Here is a 27,757-nt window from a genome sequence, read left to right on the forward strand (position 1 = left end):
CGGGTTGCCAGGTCTTAACAACAAAACCCGCCAAATAGCTAATCAAAAATCAAAACTGGACCAATCACAGCAAAAACAGGCAGTAATGACACCGACATTTTAGATTGTGAAAATGATCTATTCCAATTTCCATACCACAGCTAAAACTGCAAGTCTAACTAATATACATTTAAACATTTTTAAATGGTACGAAAAAATAACAAATAATCAAATTACAAACACTAGAACAAAGATACAAATGAAATAAACAGTACTTTTCAGGTAGGTCTAAGGAGTTTTCACGTAGGCTATAGAAATTGAATAAAGTAATCAAATGTAAAATAACACTGCATAGTCTTCACTGTATAAATTAAATAATGATTAATCCTTAATGAAGTTACAAAAGTTTTTTTAGTCAAGAGCAGTCAGAAATTTTTTCTATGTCTTTAGTTGTTTGATTCACATTTAAAACATAGGGCAAGGAATATTAGGCTGCCGTCACTTTAAAACCAGCTTCAGACAAATCACATGGATCTAATAAACTTGGGTACAACATGTATGTAGACTGTGTGATGATGACACCTATTGAATCGTAGGCTATACCTTGCAAGTTCCTATAGAATAATAAAACGTCTTCAGCATGCGCTAGTGGTAAAAGCGAAAGAGGAGAATATGGACGTTGTCATCATGGCCAGGGAAAAGAGGCCAACTTGGCATGCCAATTTTGCAAATGGAGCTTGAGGTAGAAGCTTTAGGTTTTAGCACAATGTCGCATTGATCAATACGGCCTTTCATGTTGCATTTTTATTGGCTAGTCAGTAGATGTAGCATATGTCGTAGCAGCAAACACACTGTGAGATGATCATTCTAAATTTCTGTCATAAAATTATCGCAGGATATCTTTGGTCGCAACGGAAGAATTGGTTTGACAATGGAAGAATATATATGCAGGAAACTTACATCCTCATAAACTCCTACACTTAAACTCCTAAGCTAGGTCGGCATGACCTTGTCAAATGCTACGGTTGCAAAGACAGATAAAAAAGAAAGAAAGATAGACGAGGTATGGTTTTGACACCTTTAGAGCAAAGAAAGCAAAGCAAGCACTTTCAAATACAATATCTTACCTCTTACAAACACTGTTTCTTGAAAAGTACCTGGTACCATGAATTACTAATTCTGAGAAACATTATCACTCGGACAGTAGTTGGAATGCGTCCGATATCTAACAAAACAAAAGAAACTAAGATATCTCTCCTAATATATATGAAGATGTGAGTACAACAACATACATATTCTTGGAGAATACTACACGTAAATATCAATTAAACAGAATAAAAGATTAACCTAAATGAGTAACAATAATGAGTACATACTTGAATATTCTGTATGATGGAGGTTAATGAAGTATGGATATCTGAATACATGAATTCACAGATAAAATTAATAAGGAACAATTCATAAATGAATAAAATGGATAGGAAAAATATGAATTAAGAAAATCATCACAAACATTGACCGTTTCGATACACCAACATGCATTTTCTGAGCTTATTAAAATAAATGACATGAAAGGCTTCGTACTTTTTAAAAATTAAAACTTTGTTACATGTAGCATCTAATTAAAAGCAAAAAAGGTTATTGAAGTTGTGAAAAAATGTGACCTAAAGTATAAACTTTCCTTTATACATAAACATTATTATACAAAAATCAATGTTATTTGTCAGATGAATAGACACACTGCAGTCATCACTGCTAATATAAAGCTAATGCTATAATCATATTTGCTAATGGCTTTTCCATTTTTTTAATAAGCCTTATTGACACACATCAGATCATGATATAATTAGTAGCCTAAATATTGAATAAATTGTCGTAGAACAACAGTGTATTAGGTTATCATTGCCACCAGAGATTAAGTCGCTGTTTATATAGATGATGGTGTTGTGACCCTGGTTTCACCCTTTTTTAAACACAATAAGTACTTATGTTCAACATGTTGCTAATGTGCAAAGTTGGGGTAGATTATATTTCCCGAAATCCCTAACCCGAGACAAATCTTTCTGACTCAACTCCTAGAGTGTTTACACATCCAGTCAACCAAGCATGAGCACAAGACATTTGACAGCCAGATGTAGACATGTTTTAACTGTTTTAGTGTAATAAATGAACACTGGACACAAACTTCATTATTTCGCCCTCACCATCTCTCTGCTGTTGTGTAGTTAAAACTAAACCTGTCAGACCATTCAAAAATATGAACAACAGAAAACTTGTACCAGCCAGAAATATGTGCTCTCAAATAAAGGCATCTTCAACGGCTGGGAATCTATGACAATCTATGATGGTCATTAGTCATTGCTTGTTAATTTCACATTGGACATATTGCAACAACTCTTCTAAATGCCCTGAACAAAGCTGTTCTGCTCTGAATAACTTTTTGATTCTGCACATCATTACCTTTCAGGACCAGCTTCAGCAGAAGATTGTGTGTCCTGGGATTGTTACGTGTCTCTGTGCATCTCCTAATGGCCTCTATGTACTGGCAGGCATTGCTGAAGCTATATACCTGTGGGAGGTGAGGAGATTTGTTTTGGTTACCAGAGAATATAACATAATTTAACCTTGTTTTGACATGATTCGCATTCAGTTAATTTATTAAAAAATACATTAAAAAATTTGACTTAAAATTCACAAAATATTTTTGAACCAATGTCAGGGTGGTGCAACTGATTTCATAATAAAACTGTGATTGTGTGTCACGGTCACTGAGTCTTTTGAAATATCAAATACTAAGACTTGTTAGTTCAGGTTATAAAGTGTCATATGGTGCAACTCCCCAAAAACATAGTAATATTTATGAATTAACTATATTTGTAAAAAAAAAGACTTAAGACTTAAGGAAAATGTGGACTTTTTACTTGATGGTTACTCCACATTAATTTGTAATTAAAATACATTTCTGTTAAAAATGGCATAATTTTTTTTTTTTTTTAAACCATATGAAACCAACATCAATGCAAAGAGTCAGAGTACATTTCTATGAACTTGGCACATTTAGTAATTGGTCTTTTAAACTAGATTTTTCCTATTATTCATTGTGGACACACTTATTTGTCATTGAATCTTGTGACAAGTGACTTACAGTTGTCTCTGCATATTAAGCTGGGACAGGAGTCATAATTTTTATTTTATAGTATTAACTTTTAATACTTTCTAATAGGTGTCAACAGGAAATTTGCTGGCTATATTGAGTCGCCACTATCAAGACCTGAGCTGCATCCATTTCACTGATGACAGCAGTCATTTTGTTTCAGGAGGAAAAGACAATCTGGCTCTCATATGGAATCTCTCCAGGTGCGTTAAAAGCTTCATTAATCATTTCTCTTTTGTTTACTATGTTAATTGTGGATATGAGTGAAGTCTTGACCTCAATAAGTGACACCAGATCTACAGAGGTTTCCTCAGTTATCAGTTACACATGCAGGAGGACATATTGATATAGGTGTTTTGTTTTATCCCGACTTGAGTAATGAACTTTCAAATATTTGGCAGACTGGTAGAAAAGGGGAGAAGTCCAATAAATACATGCATTTATAATTCTCTCATAATACACCAGCTCTGAGTTAAAGACTCAGTTAAAGACTTTGTTTTAGAGGTGACATTGTTAAATCATTGTCTTCTCCTATTCAGTGTTTGGCAGGAGCGTGTAGTGGAACTCCATCTGAATCTCTGGAATATTGAGAGATGAGACTAGAATATTAATACGACACAATGAATGGAACACAACCTAAGTGGTTTCAGAAGAGTCAAATCAATGATTTAGTAACTTTCTCCGTAAATGAAAGGCTTAAAAAAGACTTCAAAATATTTCTCATATAATTTAATATAATTTAAATGACTTAAAGGTACACTGTAACTTTTTTTGTTCAAAATTAACAAAATTTAAATGTTAATATATCATATATCATCAATCCTTCTTCCAAAATGTGTTTTGTCTTACCTTGATTCACTATGGTTAAGCCTATTATAAGTGTTTATATTTTAGATATGTCTTGATGGTCTTCTTGGGAAGTTGCATACATGCGTGTCTCATCATATCTGTAAATAGAGAAAAGTTATTCGGCTACTTTGATGCGTGTATTGTTGTGAGTGCCATAGGTTAGTTGTCACAATGAGCGATAAAGTTTAGCGGAGCAGCTAAATCTGGAACCTCCAGGGAATCACCCATTGTAAAAAAAATCATTGTGTCTGTGATTACATGAAGAAACTGAGACAAACTAAATCTAGAAGAACTGTGGCAACGTCTCCAATATACTTGAAGAAACCTAGCTGCAAAGCTACCTGAAAAACTATGCTCAAGTGTATCTAGAACAAAAGCGGTTTTAAACGCAAATGGTGGTCACACCAAATATTGATTTGATTTAGTTTCTTCATGTATCTTGGAGACGTTGCAGCAGTTATTCTGGATATCATATCTCACACACACACACACACACACACACACACACACACACACACTCAAACCAAAAATTATTCAGACACCAGATATAATTTTTGATATTTTTTTTTACTAGTGGGTGCAGGACACTATAGTTAATTTATGTAAGTGAGGATAGCAAAATAAATTGAACTGTGACATATTATACCCAAAAAGTTTTCATATGGTGGACTACCAGTAAAATTTATAAAAATTTGGGATCAAAAATTATTTAGACACTTTGACCTGACCATGTTTTGCTTAAGTGCTTTTTCTTCAGTTGCTAATGCGACCTTTTTACACCACAGACTGAACAAAATGAAGCATTGCTTGGTAATTGGTTGAACCAAACTTGTAATTGGTGTGTGTGTGTGTGACAAAATGCCCCCACAAAGATGGGATCCTTGTAATCATTGTCCTTCTTGGGAAATTGTTTGGCCTCCATTAGGACAACAGCTTATAAATCATACTACAAGTTTTTTGAAAATGTAAAAATACAGTAAGTTTTCTGAGGGTTGTGGTTAGGGGATACATTTTCTACAGCATAAAAATCATTATGTCTATGGAATGTCCCATAAAACATGAAAACCCAACGTGTGTGTTCGTGAGAGTATATGTATGCTTGAATTTGAAAATGTAATTCAGTTAATAAGTCTGGTCAGGTTAGTCTGTTTAAAAGTGGGGATACCACTGTTAGTACATGAGCCATATCTTCCCATACACTACCATTAAATCAGATAATGAGTGCTTTGGCCAGTTGTTCACACTTACTATTTCCCTCTAGATTAATGATTTCAGTTGAGCTGTATTTTAGACCTGCTGGTTTATTTTAATGGCTTCTGGTCACACCATACTTTAAATGTCACTGTTTAAATGAAAAACCTTTGGGAAGTTATTCTGTCCTGCAGTATGACATGCTATATTCCATCTTTAATATTTATCAAATCAAAAACTAATTATTTTGTAATTTATTACCTCATATTCATTTAGAAAAGTGAATATTTGTACTTTAAAAAAATTGTCAAACTGCAGGAGCAGCAATTAAAATGAATTAGTGAAGTCAAGAGCTGGTCAATACATTTCAAAAAGAATTTACCTAAAGTCTTTATAATCATTGTTGTAATGTGTCTGTATTTTTTACTATTGTGTTTGTTTGCAATTCTTGACTTTAATACAGTAATGAAAATCAGACACAATAAATCCTGTAGAGACAGAATTTTTTTAAACATTAATAATTTACATTTCCACGTTATAAATATTAATAACATCACTTAAAAACAGTACAACAAATTCCTTTTACAAAAAGAAAAATATATCGCGACGCAAAAAAAGAATAAAATAAAAATCCTAATGTTCCAAAAATAAGCTTTTGTTTTTTTGTGGCCTTTTTATGACCTTTACATGTTCTTGTCAGGCTTTCTGAAATGAAACCCAGAAATATCCTCGCTGTCTCAGGATTGCTTCCACGTTACAGCCAGTAGATGGCACCATGGTTTCAATGAATTACAACAGGTGCAGGTGGTGAAATAAATCTAGATAAACAACCTTACATCTCCACTTTGTTTCAAAATTGCTTTAAGAAAATCTCAACCAGAGTAATGATATAAAACGTATGAAAAACGACTTTCAAGCAGCTAAAACCCTCAGCTCTCCTTCCTGTAGCCTCAGGTGTTTATTCTCACTTCTTTCAGATGTTGTGGCAATTCAACTTCCAAGCTGTCTGTGTTCCGCCGATCTGTCCATGTCTATTATACTGTGCTGCTATTGTTATTGATCTGAAAAGAAAAAAACATACTTTTGAAGCTGAAGAGTAAAGTCATTCACCTCATTCAAAGCTCTCTGAGCATTATCATTTATGAGGAATGCACAAACTTGTGATATTACTTTGAAGACTTGCAGTTTTAGGCTTCTTGCTGTATTTTTCTGACATAACTGCGGATTTTGAACTGAATGTTGGAGAAGACAAGCGATTTCTCGCAATGACAGACACTCAGGAATCCTAAATGAAGGTCCAGAGCACATCATGTTTGTTTGACGGCATTAGCTAAGGTAAACCAGGCCCAAGGGCTTCAATATATGAAAGAAGAAGGCAAGAGAGACCCTCACAGCCATCAAACCAGGATGAATAATTCAGCGTCTCTCTCTGAGTTTTGAAAGGAGATGACGCGCATCTATTATTCTGTATTGCAATCACCCGACAGAATAACCTCTAAGCCAGGGGTGGGCAAACTTTTTGGCTCAAGGGCCACACTGGGTTTTAAAATTTGACAGAGGGCCGGCCCAGTAGCAGATTATGAAACACGATCTCATGAAAGTGCGTATCTATACCACGAATTTTACTTCTCGTGCCATTTATACGCCAAAAATGTTTTTTGTGTGCATATGCTACGCACTGTAAACCCCTTGGTTAGGATTAGGGGTGCGGAATGCATACCTATTAGGCTACACGCCATAAAGTGCGTATCATATGCACGCGAAAACTGCGTATCATAAGCACTACAAATACAATTCGTGGTATTCGCACTTTAATGAGATCGGGCTGCACAAACACATTTACGTTGTGGCATCGTCTGGGCGAAATTCATTCAACAACTGAGTAATGACATTCTGACAATACATTTTTTTTGCTAGATATCCCCCATTTAGCATGTTATGTTTTGAGGTTAATTTTTAATTAGTCAGATGTTAGATAATTATAGCCTATACTTTTTAAATATTGTTTATCCTTATTATTATTTAATGGGCCTAACAGTAAATTAGAAACAAAACACCTGCAAGCGTACACTTAGAAGAGTAAAAATGACAGAAGGTTACGTTAATTCAACTTTATTAAAACTGCATATGGCAATCAATTTGCACTTCCAAAAGTCATACATTTGTGGAAAAAAACAAAATAAACGAATATATAAATTTATTTTAAGAATAATAAAATAAAACATAAAAAGCAAAGGCAGATCAGACCATTTAATGAACAAAACCGGGTTCTGTACATGGCAGACATGGGAGCGTAGTCGAAAGCCGGGCGATAAAGGTCGGTAAACGGAATCAGTCAGGATACAAATCCAGAGGAGCAAAGAAACTAAATAGCAGACAAATCAAAGGAAAAACTAAACAGGTGTGCAAGCGGTTACCAAACATTTTTCTGTGAGTTTCCAAAAAAGGAAAAAACATTAACGTGCAACAAGTCTATGCGCTTAAGTCGCTGTCTGTTTGGTTTCTATGGTGACGCGTCATTGCTTGTTACGTGAGACACCGCAGCCACAACAGCGCTGAATGAATGATGATCTGCTTTTGTCATTTTTCCTTTTTTACATTTGTTAGCTATGGCATGAAATATCTGATATTACGATTGTCAAATATAGCCTATGCAACGCAATATATATATAAACGCAAAGTATTGCAAGAAAAAGGCAAAATTAATGCGATCTTAAGACAATTTTTTAAATACTCGACGGGCCGGATTAAACAGCCTAGTCTCGCGTAGCCAGACCTTCAGACTGACGGCTGAAGGTCTGGAATTCATAGCAGCTTTCTTTGGCCAAGGCCCGCCCATAAGGCCGTTTGACCGACATGTCAAACAACCAATTACAGTTCGTTTCGTTCAGCGTCACGTTTCGGGGCGTGGAAATGTCCCCACAACAACAGACCGGCGTGCAACAAGTCAGTCAGCATAGAAAATCAAAGAAGGAGAAGAAAACAAGCAGTAAGTCATTGATCTATTCGTGCACGTATACTTTTGAGAATCCTACGTTTAGCTGATCTTGATAAATGCTCATTGTCACTCATGTAAACACAACAGTTTTTCTTCCGCAATCACACGTCTGCGCTTTGTTTCCCGGGTGACCGAAAATAAACGCGACACTCGCGCCCCCCGGAAATCCGATAAAATTCAACCAATCAGATGACGACTTCGACATTCCTGAAGTGTTTCCAGTTAAGTGTACCATATGCATCAGACGTTTAGCCAACGTTCCGTGGGCGTGACGTCTGAGGCTGAGACTATAAACAGCCTAACTGTATGTGGCCCGCGGGCCGTAGTTTGCCCACCCCTGCTCTAAGCCATCACTAAAATCAACATTCCCTGACCCTCACATGCTGCTGGTCCAGAAGTGTGAGTTCACTGCGCTCTGTTTGAGCTGCCTATCTAGATGGTATTTCAGGGGCCACAAATGCATAGAATGCTTTTGAACGTGCCTATGATGACTATACTCATTTATTTCAACATGCAGTACAAAAAAGCAATCCATATGCACAGTGACCTGAATAGACCTTTTCTATGATGAGCATGTTTTTATTTCTGAATTGCAGTTCACTTATTTTAAAGGGGTATCAACTCAAAAATGAAGAGTGATACAGCTGTCCTCATGTCATAAAGAGAATTAATAAGATTTTCTTTTCAAGAATTTATGTAGTTTGGCATAATCTTTTATTATTCAAAGTCATGTCTTTTAATCAGACAATTTGACACTTTTATGACACGGCAAGGTTAGTTCAGGTTGTAAAATGCTATTCAATGATGTTATTGTTAACTAAACGGTAATGTAAACGGTAAATAAGGTTTCACTATAGTTAACATTGGTTAATTACATTAGTTAACATGAGTGTAACAATGAACAATACTTCTACAGCGTTTATTAATCTTAAAGTAAATCTCAGCATTTATACTTTTTTAAGGTTAAAAGTTCTATTTGTTAACGTTAGTTAATGCGCTGTGATCTAACATGAACATTTTTGTTAACTAACATTATGAAAGGTTAATAAATGCTGTGAGAATAATGTAGCTATTCACTAATGTCAACAATTGAGACCTTATTGTAAAGTGTTACCACTAAAACTAATACCTAAACTTATTAGTTTTCATTCATTTAAAAAAAAAAAAAAAAATCAGATGACAAACTTAAAGAAAATAAAAAAAGCTAAAAAGAAATATTAAAAACCCTAAAAAACACGACAAAAGCATTTGTATATAATTTTTATATATATAACAAAAAATTGAATGAAAACTGAAAATATATTTTTAAAAAAATTATATAAAAATAAGCTAATCCAACATATTAATAAATATTATTATAATATGATAATGCTGAAATGAATGCTAAAATAACACTGATGTGGACTATCCAAAAATGTAATGATAATTTTTAATCTTTAAAAAAACAATGATTAGGATGTGCAACTACTTTTTAACTTGGTTACACCACATGACATTACATTTAAACACTTTCTTGAGAATTATATAAAAGTTTTTCAGAATAAGAAACAAACACGAATACGAATAGGTGGTTGAGGAGATTCCCCCCTTCTATGTAAATAGCTTATTATTATTATTATTATTATTATTATTATTATTTATAAGTACTTGGCACTTTCTTTTTTTTTTCTTTATTGTGGACAATATCATTAACCCTATTACCTGGAAAAAGCTTCTCCCACTCAATGGCAGTTGTTCAGCTGGCGCATGCTCCTCTGGAACTACATGACTTCACTGGGATCACGTTTTGTTGTTTGCCTGATGCATTCATGTTTATCCTTAGCAACACACTAGGCTCTTACTGATCCATTAAGACAGCCGCTTAATTGTGTTTGCCCGTAAACGTCACCCCTGTTCCGCACTCAGGTTTCTGCTGTAAGTTGAACCGTGTTGTTTGTGTTGACTGTGACCTTGCTGCTGAGCGCACATCGGCAAGCACAGCGCAGCATGAAGAATGAAGCGCTGTGAAGAACGAGGGGAATCTAAAGTGTGAGAGGTTGACACAGGCTCACCAACAGATGCAGGACAGCGAGAGACCTCAGAGTGATTGCAGTGGTTTGCGCACATTCTTCTTTTTTTAGTTTTTACAAGTTTTTATGTCGACCCAAAGTCACAACAGATGTAAAATCTTACATCTTTGTTTTCATTGTTTTTTTATATTATTTAATTGTTTTTGCTGATATTGCCAAAGCATGTTTTATACATAGCATAAAGGCTATGTAATTATATACATATTTATTTTTCATAAACTTATTCAAAATATCACAATATACACGTTTTTATGGAAAGTTTTCAGTTTAGAAAGTGAGTCAGAGAGTTGATTCAGTAACTGATCTGATGTAGTGAGATCATAATAGTAAAGGCATTCGTCAGACTGTTTCAAACTGAGTCTTTTTGAACTCTTTGTTTTTAACAAAGATGTTACATTATAGATCTAATTTTAATTTTCAAAGAAATAATGTAAGTATTTCTAACAAACATAAAAATCATTGTTCTTTACCATCTCACAAAGTTTTTTATGATGTCATAATGTTCGTTATGATGTTATAATGGCCTATAATGGTGGTATATTGTCCTTCATTGTGATATTTTGTCCTTTAAGTCACCGTGGCAATTATGATTTATATATATATATATATATATATATTTTCTGGTAAAACAGTATTTTATAGAGACCTGGATCAAGGGTGAGCTTTTTTTTTTTTTAAAGAAACTGGGGATGTTGATATATATATTAACCTATATTCTAAAAGTTTATTTACATTTGGATTTATTTAGTTAAATTAAGTTAGATGTTTTTTAATATAATGAAATAATTTTAAGTCATCCTGTGACCTCCTTGGAAGATTAATGAGTTGAGAACCACTTCATTTTCCGCGTTCCGCTCCGTCTCGCGCACAATTGAGAGTGCGAGTTTTTCAAAGTTTTTTTTTTCTATGAGTGTGGAAAGACACGTTTGGCCAAGTGGACTGTCACTTGCACTCAAGTCACTCGCACATGCACTGTTGTACGCGCACCGGACACAACAATTTCTGCATGAGGACGGTGTGCGCGGATGTCCTCTGGCCCTCTTGATGACAAAAACTTCTGAAAGTATACTTTGGGCTTTAGGCTGCTATGAAATCTTGCGTGAAAACTGCGTAAATGAGCTGTGGATAGACGGCATTGACCCTCACTCATGAATGTGAAACTCATTCAGTTCAGATCATAAATTAACCACACTCTCTCACATAAAAACACAGATGTGTATCACAGATGTTGTTTAAGACAGGTCGGCCCCTGAGCTTACCCAGCGGTGCTGCGTCATGCAGTGGTGCTGACAGAATGGGGTTCAATTCTGTCTCATCTCACTTTATCTGTCCTTGTTTCCATCTGGATCTCCTTCTCTTCTCTCCATCTCTCTCATTCAATCAATCATTTTCAAGCTAATGACATTACATTCTAACAAGTTCAGTTTACTGAAATAAATGTTTGCCTTATTTTTGCAAAGCAAAAGTGAAGTTAAGTAAATGGTATCAGTTAAGAAAGCAAACTCTTCCTGCATAATGGAGTATTAGACAGTTTAAAAAATGATCTATCAATACTGAGAAGAAAACAAGAAACAAAAATCTTAATTTGAAAAAAGTTCAACACAGGCTCATTGGAAAAAAACATTTTGCAAAACTCAAAACATACAAATCACAGCAGTTTCCAGCTGAAATGAACATTTGAGGTAGTAAAACCGCAACAACTTGTATTCCTTTTTACAGAAAATTATGATTAAAGGGGGAAATTATCAATTAATAAAGACTTATTCTTATGCAATTCCTTGCACAATACCATGTTATGGCCTCAAAATGCCTAATTTGTAAACTAATACATTTTGACATTTGCATCACATAAGATCCATATGTGGCTTTTCTGAAGTTGTAAACTTACTCAGTATTTCACTCGCATTCGCGACTAAAAATAGATGTGTGCGAACTGCAAAATGTATTTAGGTGCACGTGTGCGAATACATTAAAAAAAATAATAATTAAACAACGACGCTGTCTCTGCGCTGAACAAATGTTGTCCGTTGAAAAAATAATAATAATCGGGTAATCCACACAAATGCGCATTCTAGGCTGTTTACACCTGGCCACTTCATGCGCATTCTCAGATCCGATCGTGAAAAGACCAGGTGTAAATGCCCTCCGAAATGCATTTGGGAAGGATTTAAATCCGGTCGCTCAAACCACTTCAGGAGGAGGTCTACAGGCCCCTAGACACCATTTAAAAAAGAAAAAGAAAAAAACTCAAGTTAACACGCAGCGAGCTAGATACGCAACATAGTAGTCATTATTTCAAAAGAGCAAGTGCAGAAACTGAAGTTACGACCGAAACAGTCGACACTGAGGAAGATATGGAGGAGGAAGTCCACAAAAACTCATTTTCGAGGACAACTTAATGTACCGCAAGTACTGCAAAGGGCAGAAGCAAGCGGGAATTTTTTTTTTTTTTTAGCACTTTATACTTTATTGAGGTGTTCATACTTTTTATACATTTGGAAGTAAAACTAATTATATATTTATTAAAGGGATAGTTCACCCAAAAATTCTGTCATTTATTATTAATTCTCTCCGAGGATTACACCCGAGGATTAAACCCGTAAGACTTCACTCTTCTTCAGAATACAAATGAAGATATTTTTGATGAAATCTGAGAGATTTCTATCCCTCCATTGACAGCCTACACAACTGACACTTGATGCTTTAAAAAGTTCATAAAGAGATCGTGAAACTAATCCTAATAAATTGAGCAGTTTAATCCAAATTTTCTAAAGAGACACGATCGCTTTATATGATAAACAGATTAAATTTAGGCTTTTATTCACATATAAACATTGATCAGCGAACATAAACAAAAGCTCAACCGAACCTGCTTGACACGCGAGAACAAACCTCTTGCAGAAGCTCAAAAGTGCCAAAACCTCATTGGTTCTCGCATGTTAAGCGAACATGCTTGAGCTTGCGTTTACCATAACTGATGTGAGTTGATGAATGTTTATGTGAATAAAAGCCTAAATTAAATCTGTTCATCATATAAAGAGATCAAGTCTCTTCCGAAAATTCGGACTAAATCGCTCAATTCATATAGCCTGGCTAACGTCAGACCTCTTTCTCATTGAGACGTGGTCTGGGAACCATATGTTCATTTTCTCGTATTTGAGGCGTGGTTTACGAATGCCCAGAGCCGTTTATTGGGCGCTACGAATGTCTATCAAATGCGCCTGTACGTAGCTCATAGCCAATCGTTTCAATCATACCAGATGATGTATGTATAGCGACAGAAATTCGACGAGGAAGAAGACGAAATAAACTTGCGTTCTAAACTACTTAGAACACTATCTAAGGCTGCATCGAAAGGTAACTTCGCGTCTGATGCCATGTTGGATCCATAGATATAAACAAACTGCTTCGGTGTGTCGCATTGACGTCGTCATCGTCAGGCTGCCTAGCAGGGTGAATAAAATCACGCTGCGTGCAAGGCAGCATGGGGAAACCCAGGCTACAATTCATATGGATTAGTTTTACAATCTCTTTATGAACTTTTTGAAGCACCAAAGTGGTAGTTGCGTAACTGTCAATGGAGGGACAGAAAGCTCGCAGATTTCATCAAAAAGATCTTCATTTGTGTTCTGAAGGTGAATGAAGGTTTATAAATTACAGAATAGTCATTTTTGGGTGAACTATCCCTTTAAATACTGTTTTACAGCAGAAAAAACACGTACTTTTTGCATTCAAATGAATTAAATAATTTTGCTTATAAATGTCTCTTCGTATCCCTTTATTACGGAAAAACACATTTTTAAGTACATTTCCATTGCGCCCCTAAAGATCTCACTGTGCTCCTGAATTTTTTAATTTTTCAATGCTACTTCTGAGAAAAGTTAGCGTCAAACCCTGCAGTAGCTTACTTGCGATCAGTGTTGGGGAGTAACTAGTAACATGCAATGGCATTATTTTATTTAATTACAAAATAATTGTTACTGTAATCCGTTACAGTTACTGAGAAAAAATGTGTAATTAAATTAGTTACTCATGAAAGTTAACGATTACAAAGGTGGTTACATTTGAATATTTTCTTTAAAAATCTGGGATATGTTGAATAATATTAATTTGTTGCTTTGATGTGCACGATGCCTCCTGCTCTGATGCTTTTGATTGGTTCTCTTGTTTGGCACCACATCTGCCAATGACATCAATCCACATTGCCACTGAAAGCTTTAGGCTACAACCTGTCTGAGAGTTACCACCATGGCGAGTGATAAAAATGCATTCCATATATACAGAAAATGTATAGCTAACGTTTTTCCTCCTTGAATAAGGTTGGTAACCATTTCAGATCTAATATTATTTCATGTTATATACATTAAATCTGTATTTAACCTCAGAACAATCTCAAAATAAAAAGAGCTGCTAAAGTCTGATTTTGTGGTGGCTGTGCTTTAAAATTATATCATTATCTTAATTCAAGTGATGAAGGATTTTGAAAGTCTGACAGTAATCAGTGTTGAGTACTGTAAGGTTGAAATAGTTACCCTACTTATTACATGTTAAATATGGAAACTTAGGCTAATCTGTAACCTATTACATTTCCAGAGTAACCTTCCCAACACTGGTTATAAACTAGTACTTGCAAGGTCACACCACACACCACGAGGTCATTGATGTTTGTATAGAGAGTTTGAATATCAGTCTTATTATTAAACTTGCACCTAGTACATTATATTTTAATATTTCACATTCATCAATTTAATTAACTCATCACACACATAATGTGATAGGATTGATGACACTCATAATTAATTCTTGTTGTCCTGAGCATGTCATTTATAATAAAGACTTCATAATGGAGAGTTAATAAAAGATGGTGTGTTGTGTTTCAGTGTTGTTCAGCTGGATTCGTCCCGCACACCAGAACCTCGTCACATTCTTTCCCGCCACTCCCTCCCCATCACCGACATCCACTGTGGCCTGATGGGACCACAAGCCCGTGTTGCCACTGCATCCCTGGACCAAACCGTTAAGGTGCGTTTTGTTCGATCTCTCCTCATATGACCATAAAGGATGTAAATCGCATTCATCATGATATCTGACATTAATGTTTATATTATAGTAATTATAATCCTATAACAGGGTCCCGGGTGTCCTTCAAAAGTTTTAAAATGTCCTACATTCAGTTTTATCAAATTTAAGATCACAAAATGTAAAAAGTACTTGAAAATTATGCTTAAAGGGATAGTTCCCCCAAAAATGAAAATTAGCCCATGATTTACTCACCCTCAAGTCATCCTTGGTGTATATGACATTCTTCTTTCAGACGAATACAATCGGAGTCCAAAAAAATGTCCTGGCTCTTCCAAGCTTTATAATGGCAGTGAATGGCCGTTTCTGTTTTGAAGTCCATAAAAATCTATTCATCATAAAAGTGCTCCACACGGCTCCGGGGGTTAATAAAGGCCTTCTGAAGTGAAGCGATGCGTTTGTGTAAGATAAATTTTCATATTTAACACGTTACAAAATTCTAGCTTCCGGCCAAATGGCCATACGCAGTCTACTTACGCCTAACGCCTAACACATTAAATATATAGATTATCGGTGCAGAAATCTGGTTATTGCTTTTCTTTAAACACATTGTTGTATCAACAAAATCCAGTAATCTACAATTTCATTTAATTAATTTGTGTGCAATCTATTATATTTTTTATATGGAAGTTTACTTAATCCATTTGTGGTAATAAACAAATTGTTGTCGATTCAGTACTTTTTGAGTCCATGTAGTGCTCAACTAAATTAAAAGTCATATTCATATAAAATATAATATAACATATTCATAAAAATATGTATATAATTAATATAATATAGTATATTATGATAAATATAAATCTATATAAATTTGACATTGTTTGGTATCAATAAAATATAACAGGACATAATATAATGGAATATAATAGGGGTATTCTGTGTCAACTCAACCAGAAGTTGTAATTTCCAGGTGAAAGAAATGCATAAATTAAGTATTTAAAATATTAAATGTCATGGATTATTTATCGAGTAATGCACCATTTTATAGTGGGGGTCCAATTGACAATTTTCACCTAAGATTAGTAGCATAATTTCCGCGGTTTGTGGAATAACTTTAGAATGATGTTTTATTTTTTCACAGATATTGGTAGGTATTTTAGTCAAATCTGATGACTTTAGCAATCCTTGTTGAATTGTATGCCAATGGTGACAGTTAAAAAAATGGGTTAAAGTTTGCATGCATGACTCTCAATATCTTTTTTGATGATGATTCTAAAACTTCTCTTTTGGCATCTTAATTGTTAAGGCCCTATATGGTTCAGCCCCAGACATATATATTTGGGGTTTTCAATGTAGCTCCATTTACAAATTGTTGAATTTGACCAATTTTTTTAATGTTTGAAAACAAAGTTTCAGAAATTTGTTTGATTTGACACTAAATGACCAAATAAGAAAAATAATGTACAGATATTTCCATTTCCTGTGTTAAAATAGGGACTTTGTCAAAGAAACGCTGACTGATGGTGCTGACTGTTGAAACAAAATCTTTTTTTTCCAGGAAAGCCTTAATTTAATTACGTACATTAAGTTTTCTAAATGTAATTCAGTGTTTTTTATTTTTTGGTACTGTCTAAATCAATCATAGATCAATAAACAAATAACATTTAGGCAGCGCTGTGCCTCCTAACATAGTTGTAGATGTTTAATACATCTGTTTGTGTCAATTTTTTGTCCAAATAACATTTACTGTAAATGTCAGACCACTTTTTAAAATGCATCTCCACATCCTTACAGTCACATCCACTCACTCATCTTTGTGCTTTTTTAATGCCATCTCCCAACATTTTCTTTTTTTTATATGGGATTCAGTTTTTGAAAAATCACTTGAAAAGCATTAATATTTATGAATTCATATTTCTCTGTCGTACGCACCTAAAGCGTTCTCACTTGTAATCCAATTTTTTAGCTTATTTAACTTGCTAAACTCTCATGATGACATCAAGAAATCGGGTCATGAATGGGGTACTTGGCTTAATGATGTGCTGTCGTTTCTTCCTTGTTTTATGTGGCAAGATGCTCTTATATTAATGTTTGCAGTGATGAGACCTTGGATTGTCATTCAGGGGAAGTTTGCATCCCATTTGTGCTTTCTCTGTTGATGTGCACTTTTTACAGACCTTGTTAGGCATTTACAGCAATCCTGTCTTCCAGCTAAAACACTTTAAAAGGTGTAATTTTGTTTTAAACGCACAATAATGCATGCTTCACCTTCCTCAAGTTTGAAACTTTGCTGAAATGTGATTTTCCTGCTAATGAATATGACATAGGGTCAGTAAGTGTCTGGGCAAGAAGCAAACTGCATAAGCAGCAAGTAGTAGTAGTAGTCCCTGTGCTGCTGTTCACCGCTCAGGGCAGTTTCTCCTGGATGGCTTCAGGCTTCAGGCGACATGCTTGATTTGACTGAGAAGACTATGTAATGATCAATGCCAAAGAGAATGATGTCCCTGAGGGAGGGCTGGAGCCCAGTGCGATGGGGCAGTATGGGAAAGAACGTACTGTTCCACCTGCTCTATGAACTAAACTTGATTTCAGAGATCCATACAATATTAGACGCATATGATCGTTCACACCAGTTTAAATCTGTTCTATGGTCGACTGATAGTTAATAGGCTAATAAATATACAAATGAAGTCAATTTAAAGCAGTACATAATTGCGGCAGATAAGTAAATAATTAAATAGACATTCCAAAAACTATTTTTCTAAAATATATTTGTTAATTTCATTAACTTAATCACTGGGCTACATTCTGTGCATATATATATATATATATGCATATATATACACACACACACACACACACACACACATATATATATATATATATATACAGTGAGGAAAATAAGTATTTGAACACCCTGCTATTTTGCAAGTTCTCCCACTTGGAAATCATGGAGGGGTCTGAAATTGTCATCGTAGGTGCATGTCCACTGTGAGAGACATAATCTAAAAAAAAAATCCAGAAATCACAATATATGATTTTTTAACTATTTCTTTGTATGATACAGCTGCAAATAAGTATTTGAACACCTGTCTATCAGCTAGAATTCTGACCCTCAAAGACCTGTTAGTCTGCCTTTAAAATGTCCACCTCCACTCCATTTATTATCCTAAATTAGATGCACCTGTTTGAGGTCGTTAGCTGCATAAAGACACCTGTCCCACCCCATACAATCAGTAAGAATCCAACTACTAACATGGCCAAGACCAAAGAGCTGTCCAAAGACACTAGAGACAAAATTGTACACCTCCACAAGGCTGGAAAGGGCTACGGGAAATTGCCAAGCAGCTTGGTGAAAAAAGGTCCACTGTTGGAGCAATCATTAGAAAATGGAAGAAGCTAAACATGACTGTCAATCTCCCTCGGACTGGGGCTCCATGCAAGATCTCACCTCGTGGGGTCTCAATGATCCTAAGAAAGGTGAGAAATCAGCCCAGAACTCCACGGGAGGAGCTGGTCAATGACCTGTAAAGAGCTGGGACCAATGTTTCCAAGGTTACTGTTGGTAATACACTAAGACGTCATGGTTTGAAATCATGCATGGCACGGAAGGTTCCCCTGCTTAAACCAGCACATGTCAAGGCCCGTCTTAAGTTTGCCAATGACCATTTGGATGACCCAGAGGAGTCATGGGCGAAAGTCATGTGGTCAGATGAGACCAAAATAGAACTTTTTGGTCATAATTCCACTAACCTTGTTTGGAGGAAGAAGAATGATGAGTACCATCCCAAGAACACCATCCCTACTGTGAAGCATGGGGGTGGTAGCATCATGCTTTGGGGGTGTTTTTCTGCACATGGGACAGGGTGACTGCACTGTATTAAAGGGGTGGTTGATTGTGATTTCACTTTTTTCATTTTAAATAGTGTGTAATGTTGCTGTTGGTGCATGAACATTATCTGCAAAGTTGCTGCGCTGAAAGTTCAATGTAAGCAGAGATATCGACTTTTAAAAATCAGGAAGTTTAATGCCTACAAAAACGACTCGAATGGGACTACAACGAGGTACTTCCCGGGTTTTATACGTAACTAACCCATGCAAAAAAGGGGGCATGGCCATATTTCTGCGGCTTTGTCGAAGAGGAGGAGTTATAGTGGAGAGCTGTAGCCATGCTGTCGAAAGTGTGTTATTTTCACCCAGCTGCCAGGTCTTCTGTGTTTGGGCTTCATACGGACGCTGTAGCTCGTCAACAATGGCTAAAATTTATGTTTGATTATGTTCCTGAAAATTTCAATCGTAATAGTTCTCTGTGCTGCGCATTTTACGGAAGACAGCTTCCAGAATCTCCACGAATTCAATGCCGGATTCAACAAGAAACTGTTACTAAAACATGAAGCAGTTCCAACTTTACAACCAGAGACAGCAGTTGTTGGGCCACAACCTGTAAGTAAGACTTAATAATTTGAAATGTATTTGCATGTATAATTTCAGACGTAATGTTTTAGTTTTATCAAGGACGTAAACAAATGCCAGCGCTGGCTTTAGTAGCCACTTACACGTACAAACGCGTACAAACATTTTGAACCTGAATTTGTAATTATGCACTAATTTTGTAAATGTATTTTCCATGTATATTTTATGACGATCGATTTGATCAAGAACGTAAACCAATGCCAACGCTGTTTGTTTATAGCCAGTTAGTTCGATGCTATTTTGTGTGTATAAGACAAACGTGTATAAAGTTAAAAAAAAATATATGTAGCCTAATCGCAACAGCAAACTTCAGCTGCTGAAGTTAAAACAATAACTTTAAAAAACGGTATTACTCAGTCATTTATTCAGTTATATTAAATGTTTAATCAGGAGAAAACCGTATCTCAAAAGCTAACAAGCAGCAGTAGCATTTTCAAGTAACAGAATATATCGAAATACATATATAATAATAGTAGATTAGAATAGAATAATAATAATAAAAAATGTACCATTCAGAAACGTTTTGTAAGAGCCGTGTTTGCGGAGGTTGCTTGACTCTCTTCATTGCCGCTTTCTGGGTCTGATATTTACATTTGACCGGAGCACATGCAACTTTCGCCCGTAAAGGTAATGGGCGTGAAGTTTCCGGACAACATGCACTACGCAGTTTAGCCAATTACAACACATCGGCCCAACTAACCAATCTGAGCCCATTGCCTGTTTCCGAGGGAGTGTTTTCATAGAATCAGGAAGTCAACCGGTCGTTCAAATGACAGAGGAGAAAGCGGCTTACAATAAAGGTGAAATTTATGAAAAATAAGACTTAAACAAAAAAAAAAAAAACCCGAAGACATGTTATATTGCACCCCATAAACACAATCATGCAAAGAAAAAAAGCAGTAAACCACCCCTTTAAGGAGAGGATGACCGGGGCCATGTATTGCGAGATTTTGGGGAACAACCTCCTTCCCTCAGTTAGAGCATTGAAGATGGGTCGAGGCTGGGTCTTCCAACATGACAATGACCCGAAGCACACAGCCAGGATAACCAAGGAGTGGCTCTGTAAGAAGCATATCAAGGTTCTGGCGTGGCCTAGCCAGTCTCCAGACCTAAACCCAATAGAGAATCTTTGGAGGGAGCTCAAACTCCGTGTTTCTCAGCGACAGCCCAGAAACCTGACTGATCTAGAGAAGATCTGTGTGGAGGAGTGGGCCAAAATCCCTCCTGCAGTGTGTGCAAACCTGGTGAAAAACTACAGGAAACGTTTGACCTCTGTAATTGCAAACAAAGGCTATTGTACCAAATATTAACATTGATTTTCTCAGGTGTTCGAATACTTATTTGCAGCTGTATCATACAAATAAATAGTTAAAAAATCATACATTGTGATTTCTGGATTTTTTTTTAGATTATGTCTCTCGCAGTGGACATGCACCTACGATGACAATTTCAGACCCCTCCATGATTTCTAAGTGGGAGAACTTGCAAAATAGCAGGGTGTTCAAATACTTATTTTCCTCACTGTATATATATATATATATATATATATATATATATATATATATATATATATATATATATATATATATATATATATATATATATATATATATATATGAAGAGTTCAGATGAGTATATATATATGAAGAGTAGATGCAAAAGCCTCTAAGTGCCATCTGAAATTTTCTTCTTGAATGATCATTTTTATCAAGCTCGTATATTTAAGTTCAGTAATTTCACTTAAATAGCAATGAAAATGACCTATTAATTGTCATTTAAGTGAAATTACTGAACTTAAATATACCAGCTTGAAAAAAATGATCATTCAAGAAGAAAATTTCAGATGGCACTTAGAGGCTTTTGCATACACACACACACACACACACACACACACACACACACACACACACACACACACACACACACACACACACACACACACACACACACACACACACACACACACACACACACACACACACACACACACACACACACACACACACACACACACAAACAAACAAACAAACAAACAAGCAAACAGGGGTTGGACAATGAAACTGAAGTTCCGGTTCCTGAGCGATACTTTTTTTTTTCATACCAATTTTATGAAATTCGTTTGAACAAGATTACATTACATATTACCTAAAAAAACCTTTGGTTTTATTTTTTCAATTTATTTACTTTGTTTTTTTTTACAGACTCAATGACTCATATAGGCCACTGGGGGCGGAATATATGCCTCGCTCTCAAGCACATGCAATAAAGCTTGCCACAAAACACTGGCAAAAGTAGCCGGAAGATTGTGAATGTGGCAGAAAAAAATTGCAAGGAGACATTTTAATTGTTTATTAATAAACTAGTGTTTTCTGAGTCCGTATTGGCGAGTGCGTGTTGCGCCTATAGAGAGAAATGCACCTTTCATTTGGATCACATAAAAAGAGTATTTCTTTTTTTTTATTAGAATTGATTCGTTTAAAAGTAGATATTTCAAGCTTTCTGTATGCCTATTTCTCATGTCTGTGAGGCAAGTAGCCTATATGCTGAGTTTCGGTTAATTTGTGACATGCTCCAGTTCTTCTTGCAGTCAAAGACGGAGCAACTTTCTGTTCTTAAGTTTATTCAGTGCACTGTCAGGTGCTTCATCAGATTTGTCGTGTTGCCGGTCTTGGCAGCAATTATCTTGTTGCAAATATTGCACTGTTAGCATCGAGCCTGGTGAAATGTAGCTACACTTTTGATCTATACCACATCTTTTACATCTATGGGGGTTAGGACGCATGCACACTACAGCCTCACGTATGAGCCACGTCTCTGGGCGTAACCGGTGTAAACTAGTGTTTTTCCTTAATGCCTCGCCACAGCCAATCATGTTGCATGCTTATTGGCTCACTGAAGTTAACAATATTAATCCCTTAGGTATCGAAATATGGTACTGTAAACCCGTCTAAATCGGCCCAATGGAGGTTTCCGATAGAACGGGTGAAGGTCTCTGCGCGTTACTGTCTTTCAGCGTGGCAAAGTAATTTAATTCCATTTAAGCTTTTATCTGACTCCATTTAATCACGACCTAAAATTTAGGTTAGATTGCCGATTGGTTATTGGTCAATTATATAATAGTTTAGCAGTACATTTGATTGTTCTATTTAACTCTTTACTTATAATTTACCCATTCACATTAGGAAGCTATGTCGTCCTCACATCCTCAAGTCCTCATGCCTTGTTTAACGTGGGTCTCACGATCACAAGCTCGCCAGCTTCGATCACCAAACAGAGGTAATTGCTATATACCTGAGATCGGTCGCATTCACGCTTATACAATCAAAGATACTTTGGTATAGCCCCCGTGATTGCATACACTTGAAATTAACGTAACGTTTACTTCAGTAGAGGAATGGCCACTACTACAGATATAAGTCAACCAACTTTACGTCTCTTATCATAGCTCTGGATTGGCCATGCCGTGGTTTCCCACGTACACTTATCTAAAGTAACATTAAATTAAAACAGAGGTAAGACACACCCAGATTTAGGTTGGTCAAGCAGCACTTTTGCTGCCCTAAACGGAAATTCTCTTCTTGTCTTTGCAAAACCAAGTACACTTGAATTGTTGCCAAATATTAGTCGTCACTAATCTGACGCAAAACTTGCGGTAACATACGAATCCGTTTAATCTACTTGGGGAAACAATTTCATAGTCAGTCGGAATAAAATCAAATGTAACAATTTATTATGTCAGGTAAATGTATCATGCCAATTTCATAATCAGTTCAAAGATAATAAATACAAAACATCAAATGCTCTGGAATAAAGAGAGAAGATGCAAACCTGATAAAATACATGATGCGGAGTGTTTTGCATACACTCCACGTCACGGGCTAATTTGAGTTACAAATCGCCACAAGCCTTCTTCAGCATCTCCCTAAATACTCAGACCAAGGCAGAAACCTCTTTTCAAACAGAAACATGAGTTCACAGTGAGAAATTTGCACTAATCACCGTCCCAGACTTACTGGGGACAGAGTTTGTTTTTTCATGGGGGCACACCCACAGCAGTTAACAAGATATCTCTAAACTCTCCACACCTTATTACCTTGGTTTACTTCTGTGGGAATGAGACATTTGTACCAGTCGCACTGAGACATTTCAAAATGATACCAAACATGTATAATACTGTATGATAATTGTTCATACTAAACCATATAGATTTTTGGGTGAATTCAGGTAGGGATGGGTGAAGGGAATGATGTGTAAATAGGGAGGTGATCAACTCAGGTGTGATTGTGTCTCGAATGGGGATGGTAATATAGCAAGAGAGTTCAAATATTAATTTCCTTTGTTTTCTCAGAAAGTAACCCTCTCTTTCAGTTCTTCCAGATTCTCCAGTCTTACAGTACCGAAGATACTTTACAAGAGATTTTTTTGATACTCAATGGTATCGAGGCAATTCGGTCGGTGCCTAAAAAGTATCGAACTCGATACTCAACCCTAGTGTTGAGATCTATGGTATCTATGGCTAATTTCCCTCTTTTAAAAATGTAGCCTTACAATAGGGCTGCACGATTATGACAAAAATCATAATTGTCGATTATTCCCTTGAAATTGTAATTGCGATTATTAATTACGATTATCACAATTTACATTGAATATATATATATATATATATATATATATATATATATATATATTTAGGCATATTATTATATATATATATATATATATATATTTAGGCATATTATTATATATGTTTACTTAAAAATTGTGAACACACACACTGTCCCCCTTTACTTAACATACACATAAATTGTAAGAATATGACTAATAGTAAAGACTACTAAGAAATAAACATTAGGCCTATGCTACAGCTATTAAATAGCAGTCCCAAACTAGCTTTTGTAAATACAATGTTGGTATGAGCCACCACAGTCATTTATATAAAAAATAACTTTTTTTTGTGTGAAAATAAAGTGGCATTTGGGGGTTAATATTAAAACGACAGTTACCATGGTGATACACAATACTAACAAGAACTGTTAATGAAACATGAAAACTGCTCCTGGTGAATAGAATGAAAATCATACCTGCATGCAAATCCTTCTCAGCTAACACACGACGTACCAGTAACGTGATTTATTGGTATTTTACTTTTATTTTGTGACTTACCAATTTACAACGTAACAACGTTGCATGCTCGTAGTTTCCTTTGCACTTTATACACAGCGCGCGTCGCCGCATTTGCGCGTGCAATTGAAGAGTGTGCGCTTACGAACACAGTAGCCTACGGCTGACATGACAGGAACGTTCGTTTTTCTGAGGTGAAAGACTTTTTATTTCAGCATACACATACGTCGCTGCCTGGTAGTTCATTCCTATTGTGCTGGGTTTTCTGAAGTAGTTGTGATTTGCCTCTCATTACATGCTCTAAATGCACGCAGAGTGGAATTTTTTTTTTTTTTTTTTTTTTTGTAATCGCGGCTTTGGACGATTACGTAATCGTGGCATCCATAATCGTAATCGCGATTAGAAATTCGATTAATTGTGCAGCCCTACCTTACAAGGTAACAAAATATAAAAGAAACAAGAATGACAGACCATTTAGGCCAAAGTAGGGGTGGGCGAAGATGAAAATCTTTATTTCATTATTTTATATTTGTTATTAAAAATGCGAACAAAGATGCAAATTACAAATACAATATAATATACAAATGAAATAAACAGTGCAGTAAGTTTATTTTTTCACAGTAGGTGTATTTAACAGTAGAATTCAAGTAAGAAATTGAATAAACAAGTGTAAAAATAAAATGCTAAATAGACCTCACTGTATAAAATATATATACACTGATTCTTATTAAATGTACTGAAGTTATTCAGTATAGAACAGTAAGTGATTTTCCCCTTGTTGTTTGTTGTTTGATTAACATTAATCACATGCGGCACCAGGTTTAGGCTGTCACTTTAAGACCTCTTGCACAGATCTAATATACAGACACGCATCCGGTTTTCTCCCATATGTTTCTGTGGATAGTGTGAAACATGTATTGTTCTCTGATGAGTCCACCTTCACTGTCTTTCCCACATCCGTGAGAGTTACGGTGTGGAGAAGCCCCAAAGAGGCTGTTGCTGTGCAGAGTGAAGCACGGGGGTGGATCAGTGATGGTTTGGGCTGCAATATTATATGCAATATATTTGCAATATACTGTGCTTGATGAGAATGACTACCGAACCATTCTGGAAGACCATGTGCGCCCAGTGGTTCAAACATTGTACCCTGAAGGGGTTGCCATGTTTCAGTATGTTAATGCACCAATACACAAAGCAAGACTTGTGACAGAATGGTTTGATGAACATGAAAGTGAAGCTGAACTTCTCCCATGGCCTGCACAGTCACCAGATCTAAATATTTTTGAGCCACTTTGAGGTATTTTGGAGGAGCAAGTCAAAAGACTTCCACCAGCATCACATATTGACCTGGTCACTGTTCTGGAAGAGGAATGGCTCAAAATCCCTCTGGCCACTGTGAAAGACTTGTATCTGTCATTCCCAAGACCACAGACCATTGATGCTGTATTGGCCGCAAAAGGAGGCCCTACGCCATACTAAAAAGTTTTGGCTCTGTATGATTTTATTTTTATGCTTGAAAAAAAGTCTCTCATGCTTGTCACAAGTTTTATTATAGTTATAACTGTTTTTATTTTTTATTTTAGTATATTTTCAAATTTAATCCTGTGATGCAAAGCTGAATTTTCAGCAGCCATTACTCCAGTTTTCAGTATCACATGATCCTTCAGAAATCATTCAAATGGTGATTTGCTGCTCAAGAAACATTTATTCTTATTATTGTCAATGTTAAAAAAAAAACAGCTTTGCTGTTTAATATTTTGGTCATTTTTTTCAGGTTTCATTTCCTTGTTCAGAATATATATTTTTGTAAAATTAGAAATGTCTTTACTGTCACTTTTTAATGTGTCCTTGCTGAATAAAAATATAATTTTCTTAAAAAGACTTAACCCAAAACTTTCAACTTTATATATTGTGTTTACATAATATATAACAAATGTAGATATTCAAATATTTATTTAAAGCTTTAGTCCTTAACTTTTGGCGCATTAGCGGTTAATAAACAGAACTACGTGTCTTGCAGAAGAACGTTGTAGCCGGAGCAACTTCTCTCTGTTTATGTCTATGATGAGTCACCTAGGTACAGTTGATGGGGAGTGCCAAGAAGCATGACTTCAGTTTTGGAACTATTCAAGCACAGGAAGTTCCTAGACATCCATATCTTAATCCCCGAAATACAATTTGATAGATGGGATATGTCCACGTCTTAGCCTGGTTTTGAGTGAATGTAGATCTCAGACACCAGTACAGAACCAACCTCTGATCTGTGGCCATCCGTAAAAACAAAGTGACTGCAATCAGAAAAAATAAGATCTGAACCAGTCCAGGGGTCTCATTTATAAAACTGTGCATAGGATCCTTACTAAAAGTGTACGTGTGCTCAAAAATGGTGTACGGCAACAAATATTCAGGCTTCTAAAACCATGCATTTGCATAACCTGTGCAGAATTCCCTTAATAAATCCCAGTCAGCGGAAGATTGTGTGCACATGCGTCTCTATCATGTCTTCACCCCGAAATAACCATATATGGAGCTTACAACGCCTCGTTTTATTATGCATATCCTCATTTGCATATGCATATTCATCCACGTGATACCATATTTAACAGTACAAGACATTAGGATAATATGAGATATGGACGTACCGTCACATTAAATTGCTAAAAATCATTTAGTAGCCTATCCTTGCCTTGTTTTTGAATAAATAAATAAAATAGTATAAAACAAATTTCAGAGAAAGTTTTTCTCAATCTTTTCTACTGGCCAAATAGTATTTTTAAGTGATTTATATTTTTAATGGAAACCAATAGGCCTTATTGTACATTATTTGCGCGAAAATATTTTCTCAGACAATCTGCTATTATCATGGTAAGCAATCCTTGCTGTAGTTAAAATATTAAAACACAG

General features: G+C 35.7%; 1 protein-coding gene across 1 annotated transcript in view; it reads left to right on the forward strand.

Moving 5' to 3' along the window:
- The window catches only part of wdr18 (WD repeat domain 18), a 125,343-nt gene that overhangs the window by 404 nt on the left and 97,182 nt on the right, over positions 1-27,757 (forward strand). Inside the window, exons 2-4 of the mRNA XM_084100759.1 lie at positions 2,447-2,557; positions 3,203-3,336; positions 15,121-15,262. Coding sequence (XP_083956885.1) covers positions 2,447-2,557; positions 3,203-3,336; positions 15,121-15,262 — 387 coding nt within the window. The remainder of the gene's footprint in view (positions 1-2,446; positions 2,558-3,202; positions 3,337-15,120; positions 15,263-27,757) is intronic.

This window comes from Abramis brama (genome assembly GCF_963993115.1).
Source record: "Abramis brama genome assembly, chromosome: 23".
NCBI classification, from domain to species: Eukaryota; Metazoa; Chordata; class Actinopteri; order Cypriniformes; family Leuciscidae; genus Abramis; species Abramis brama.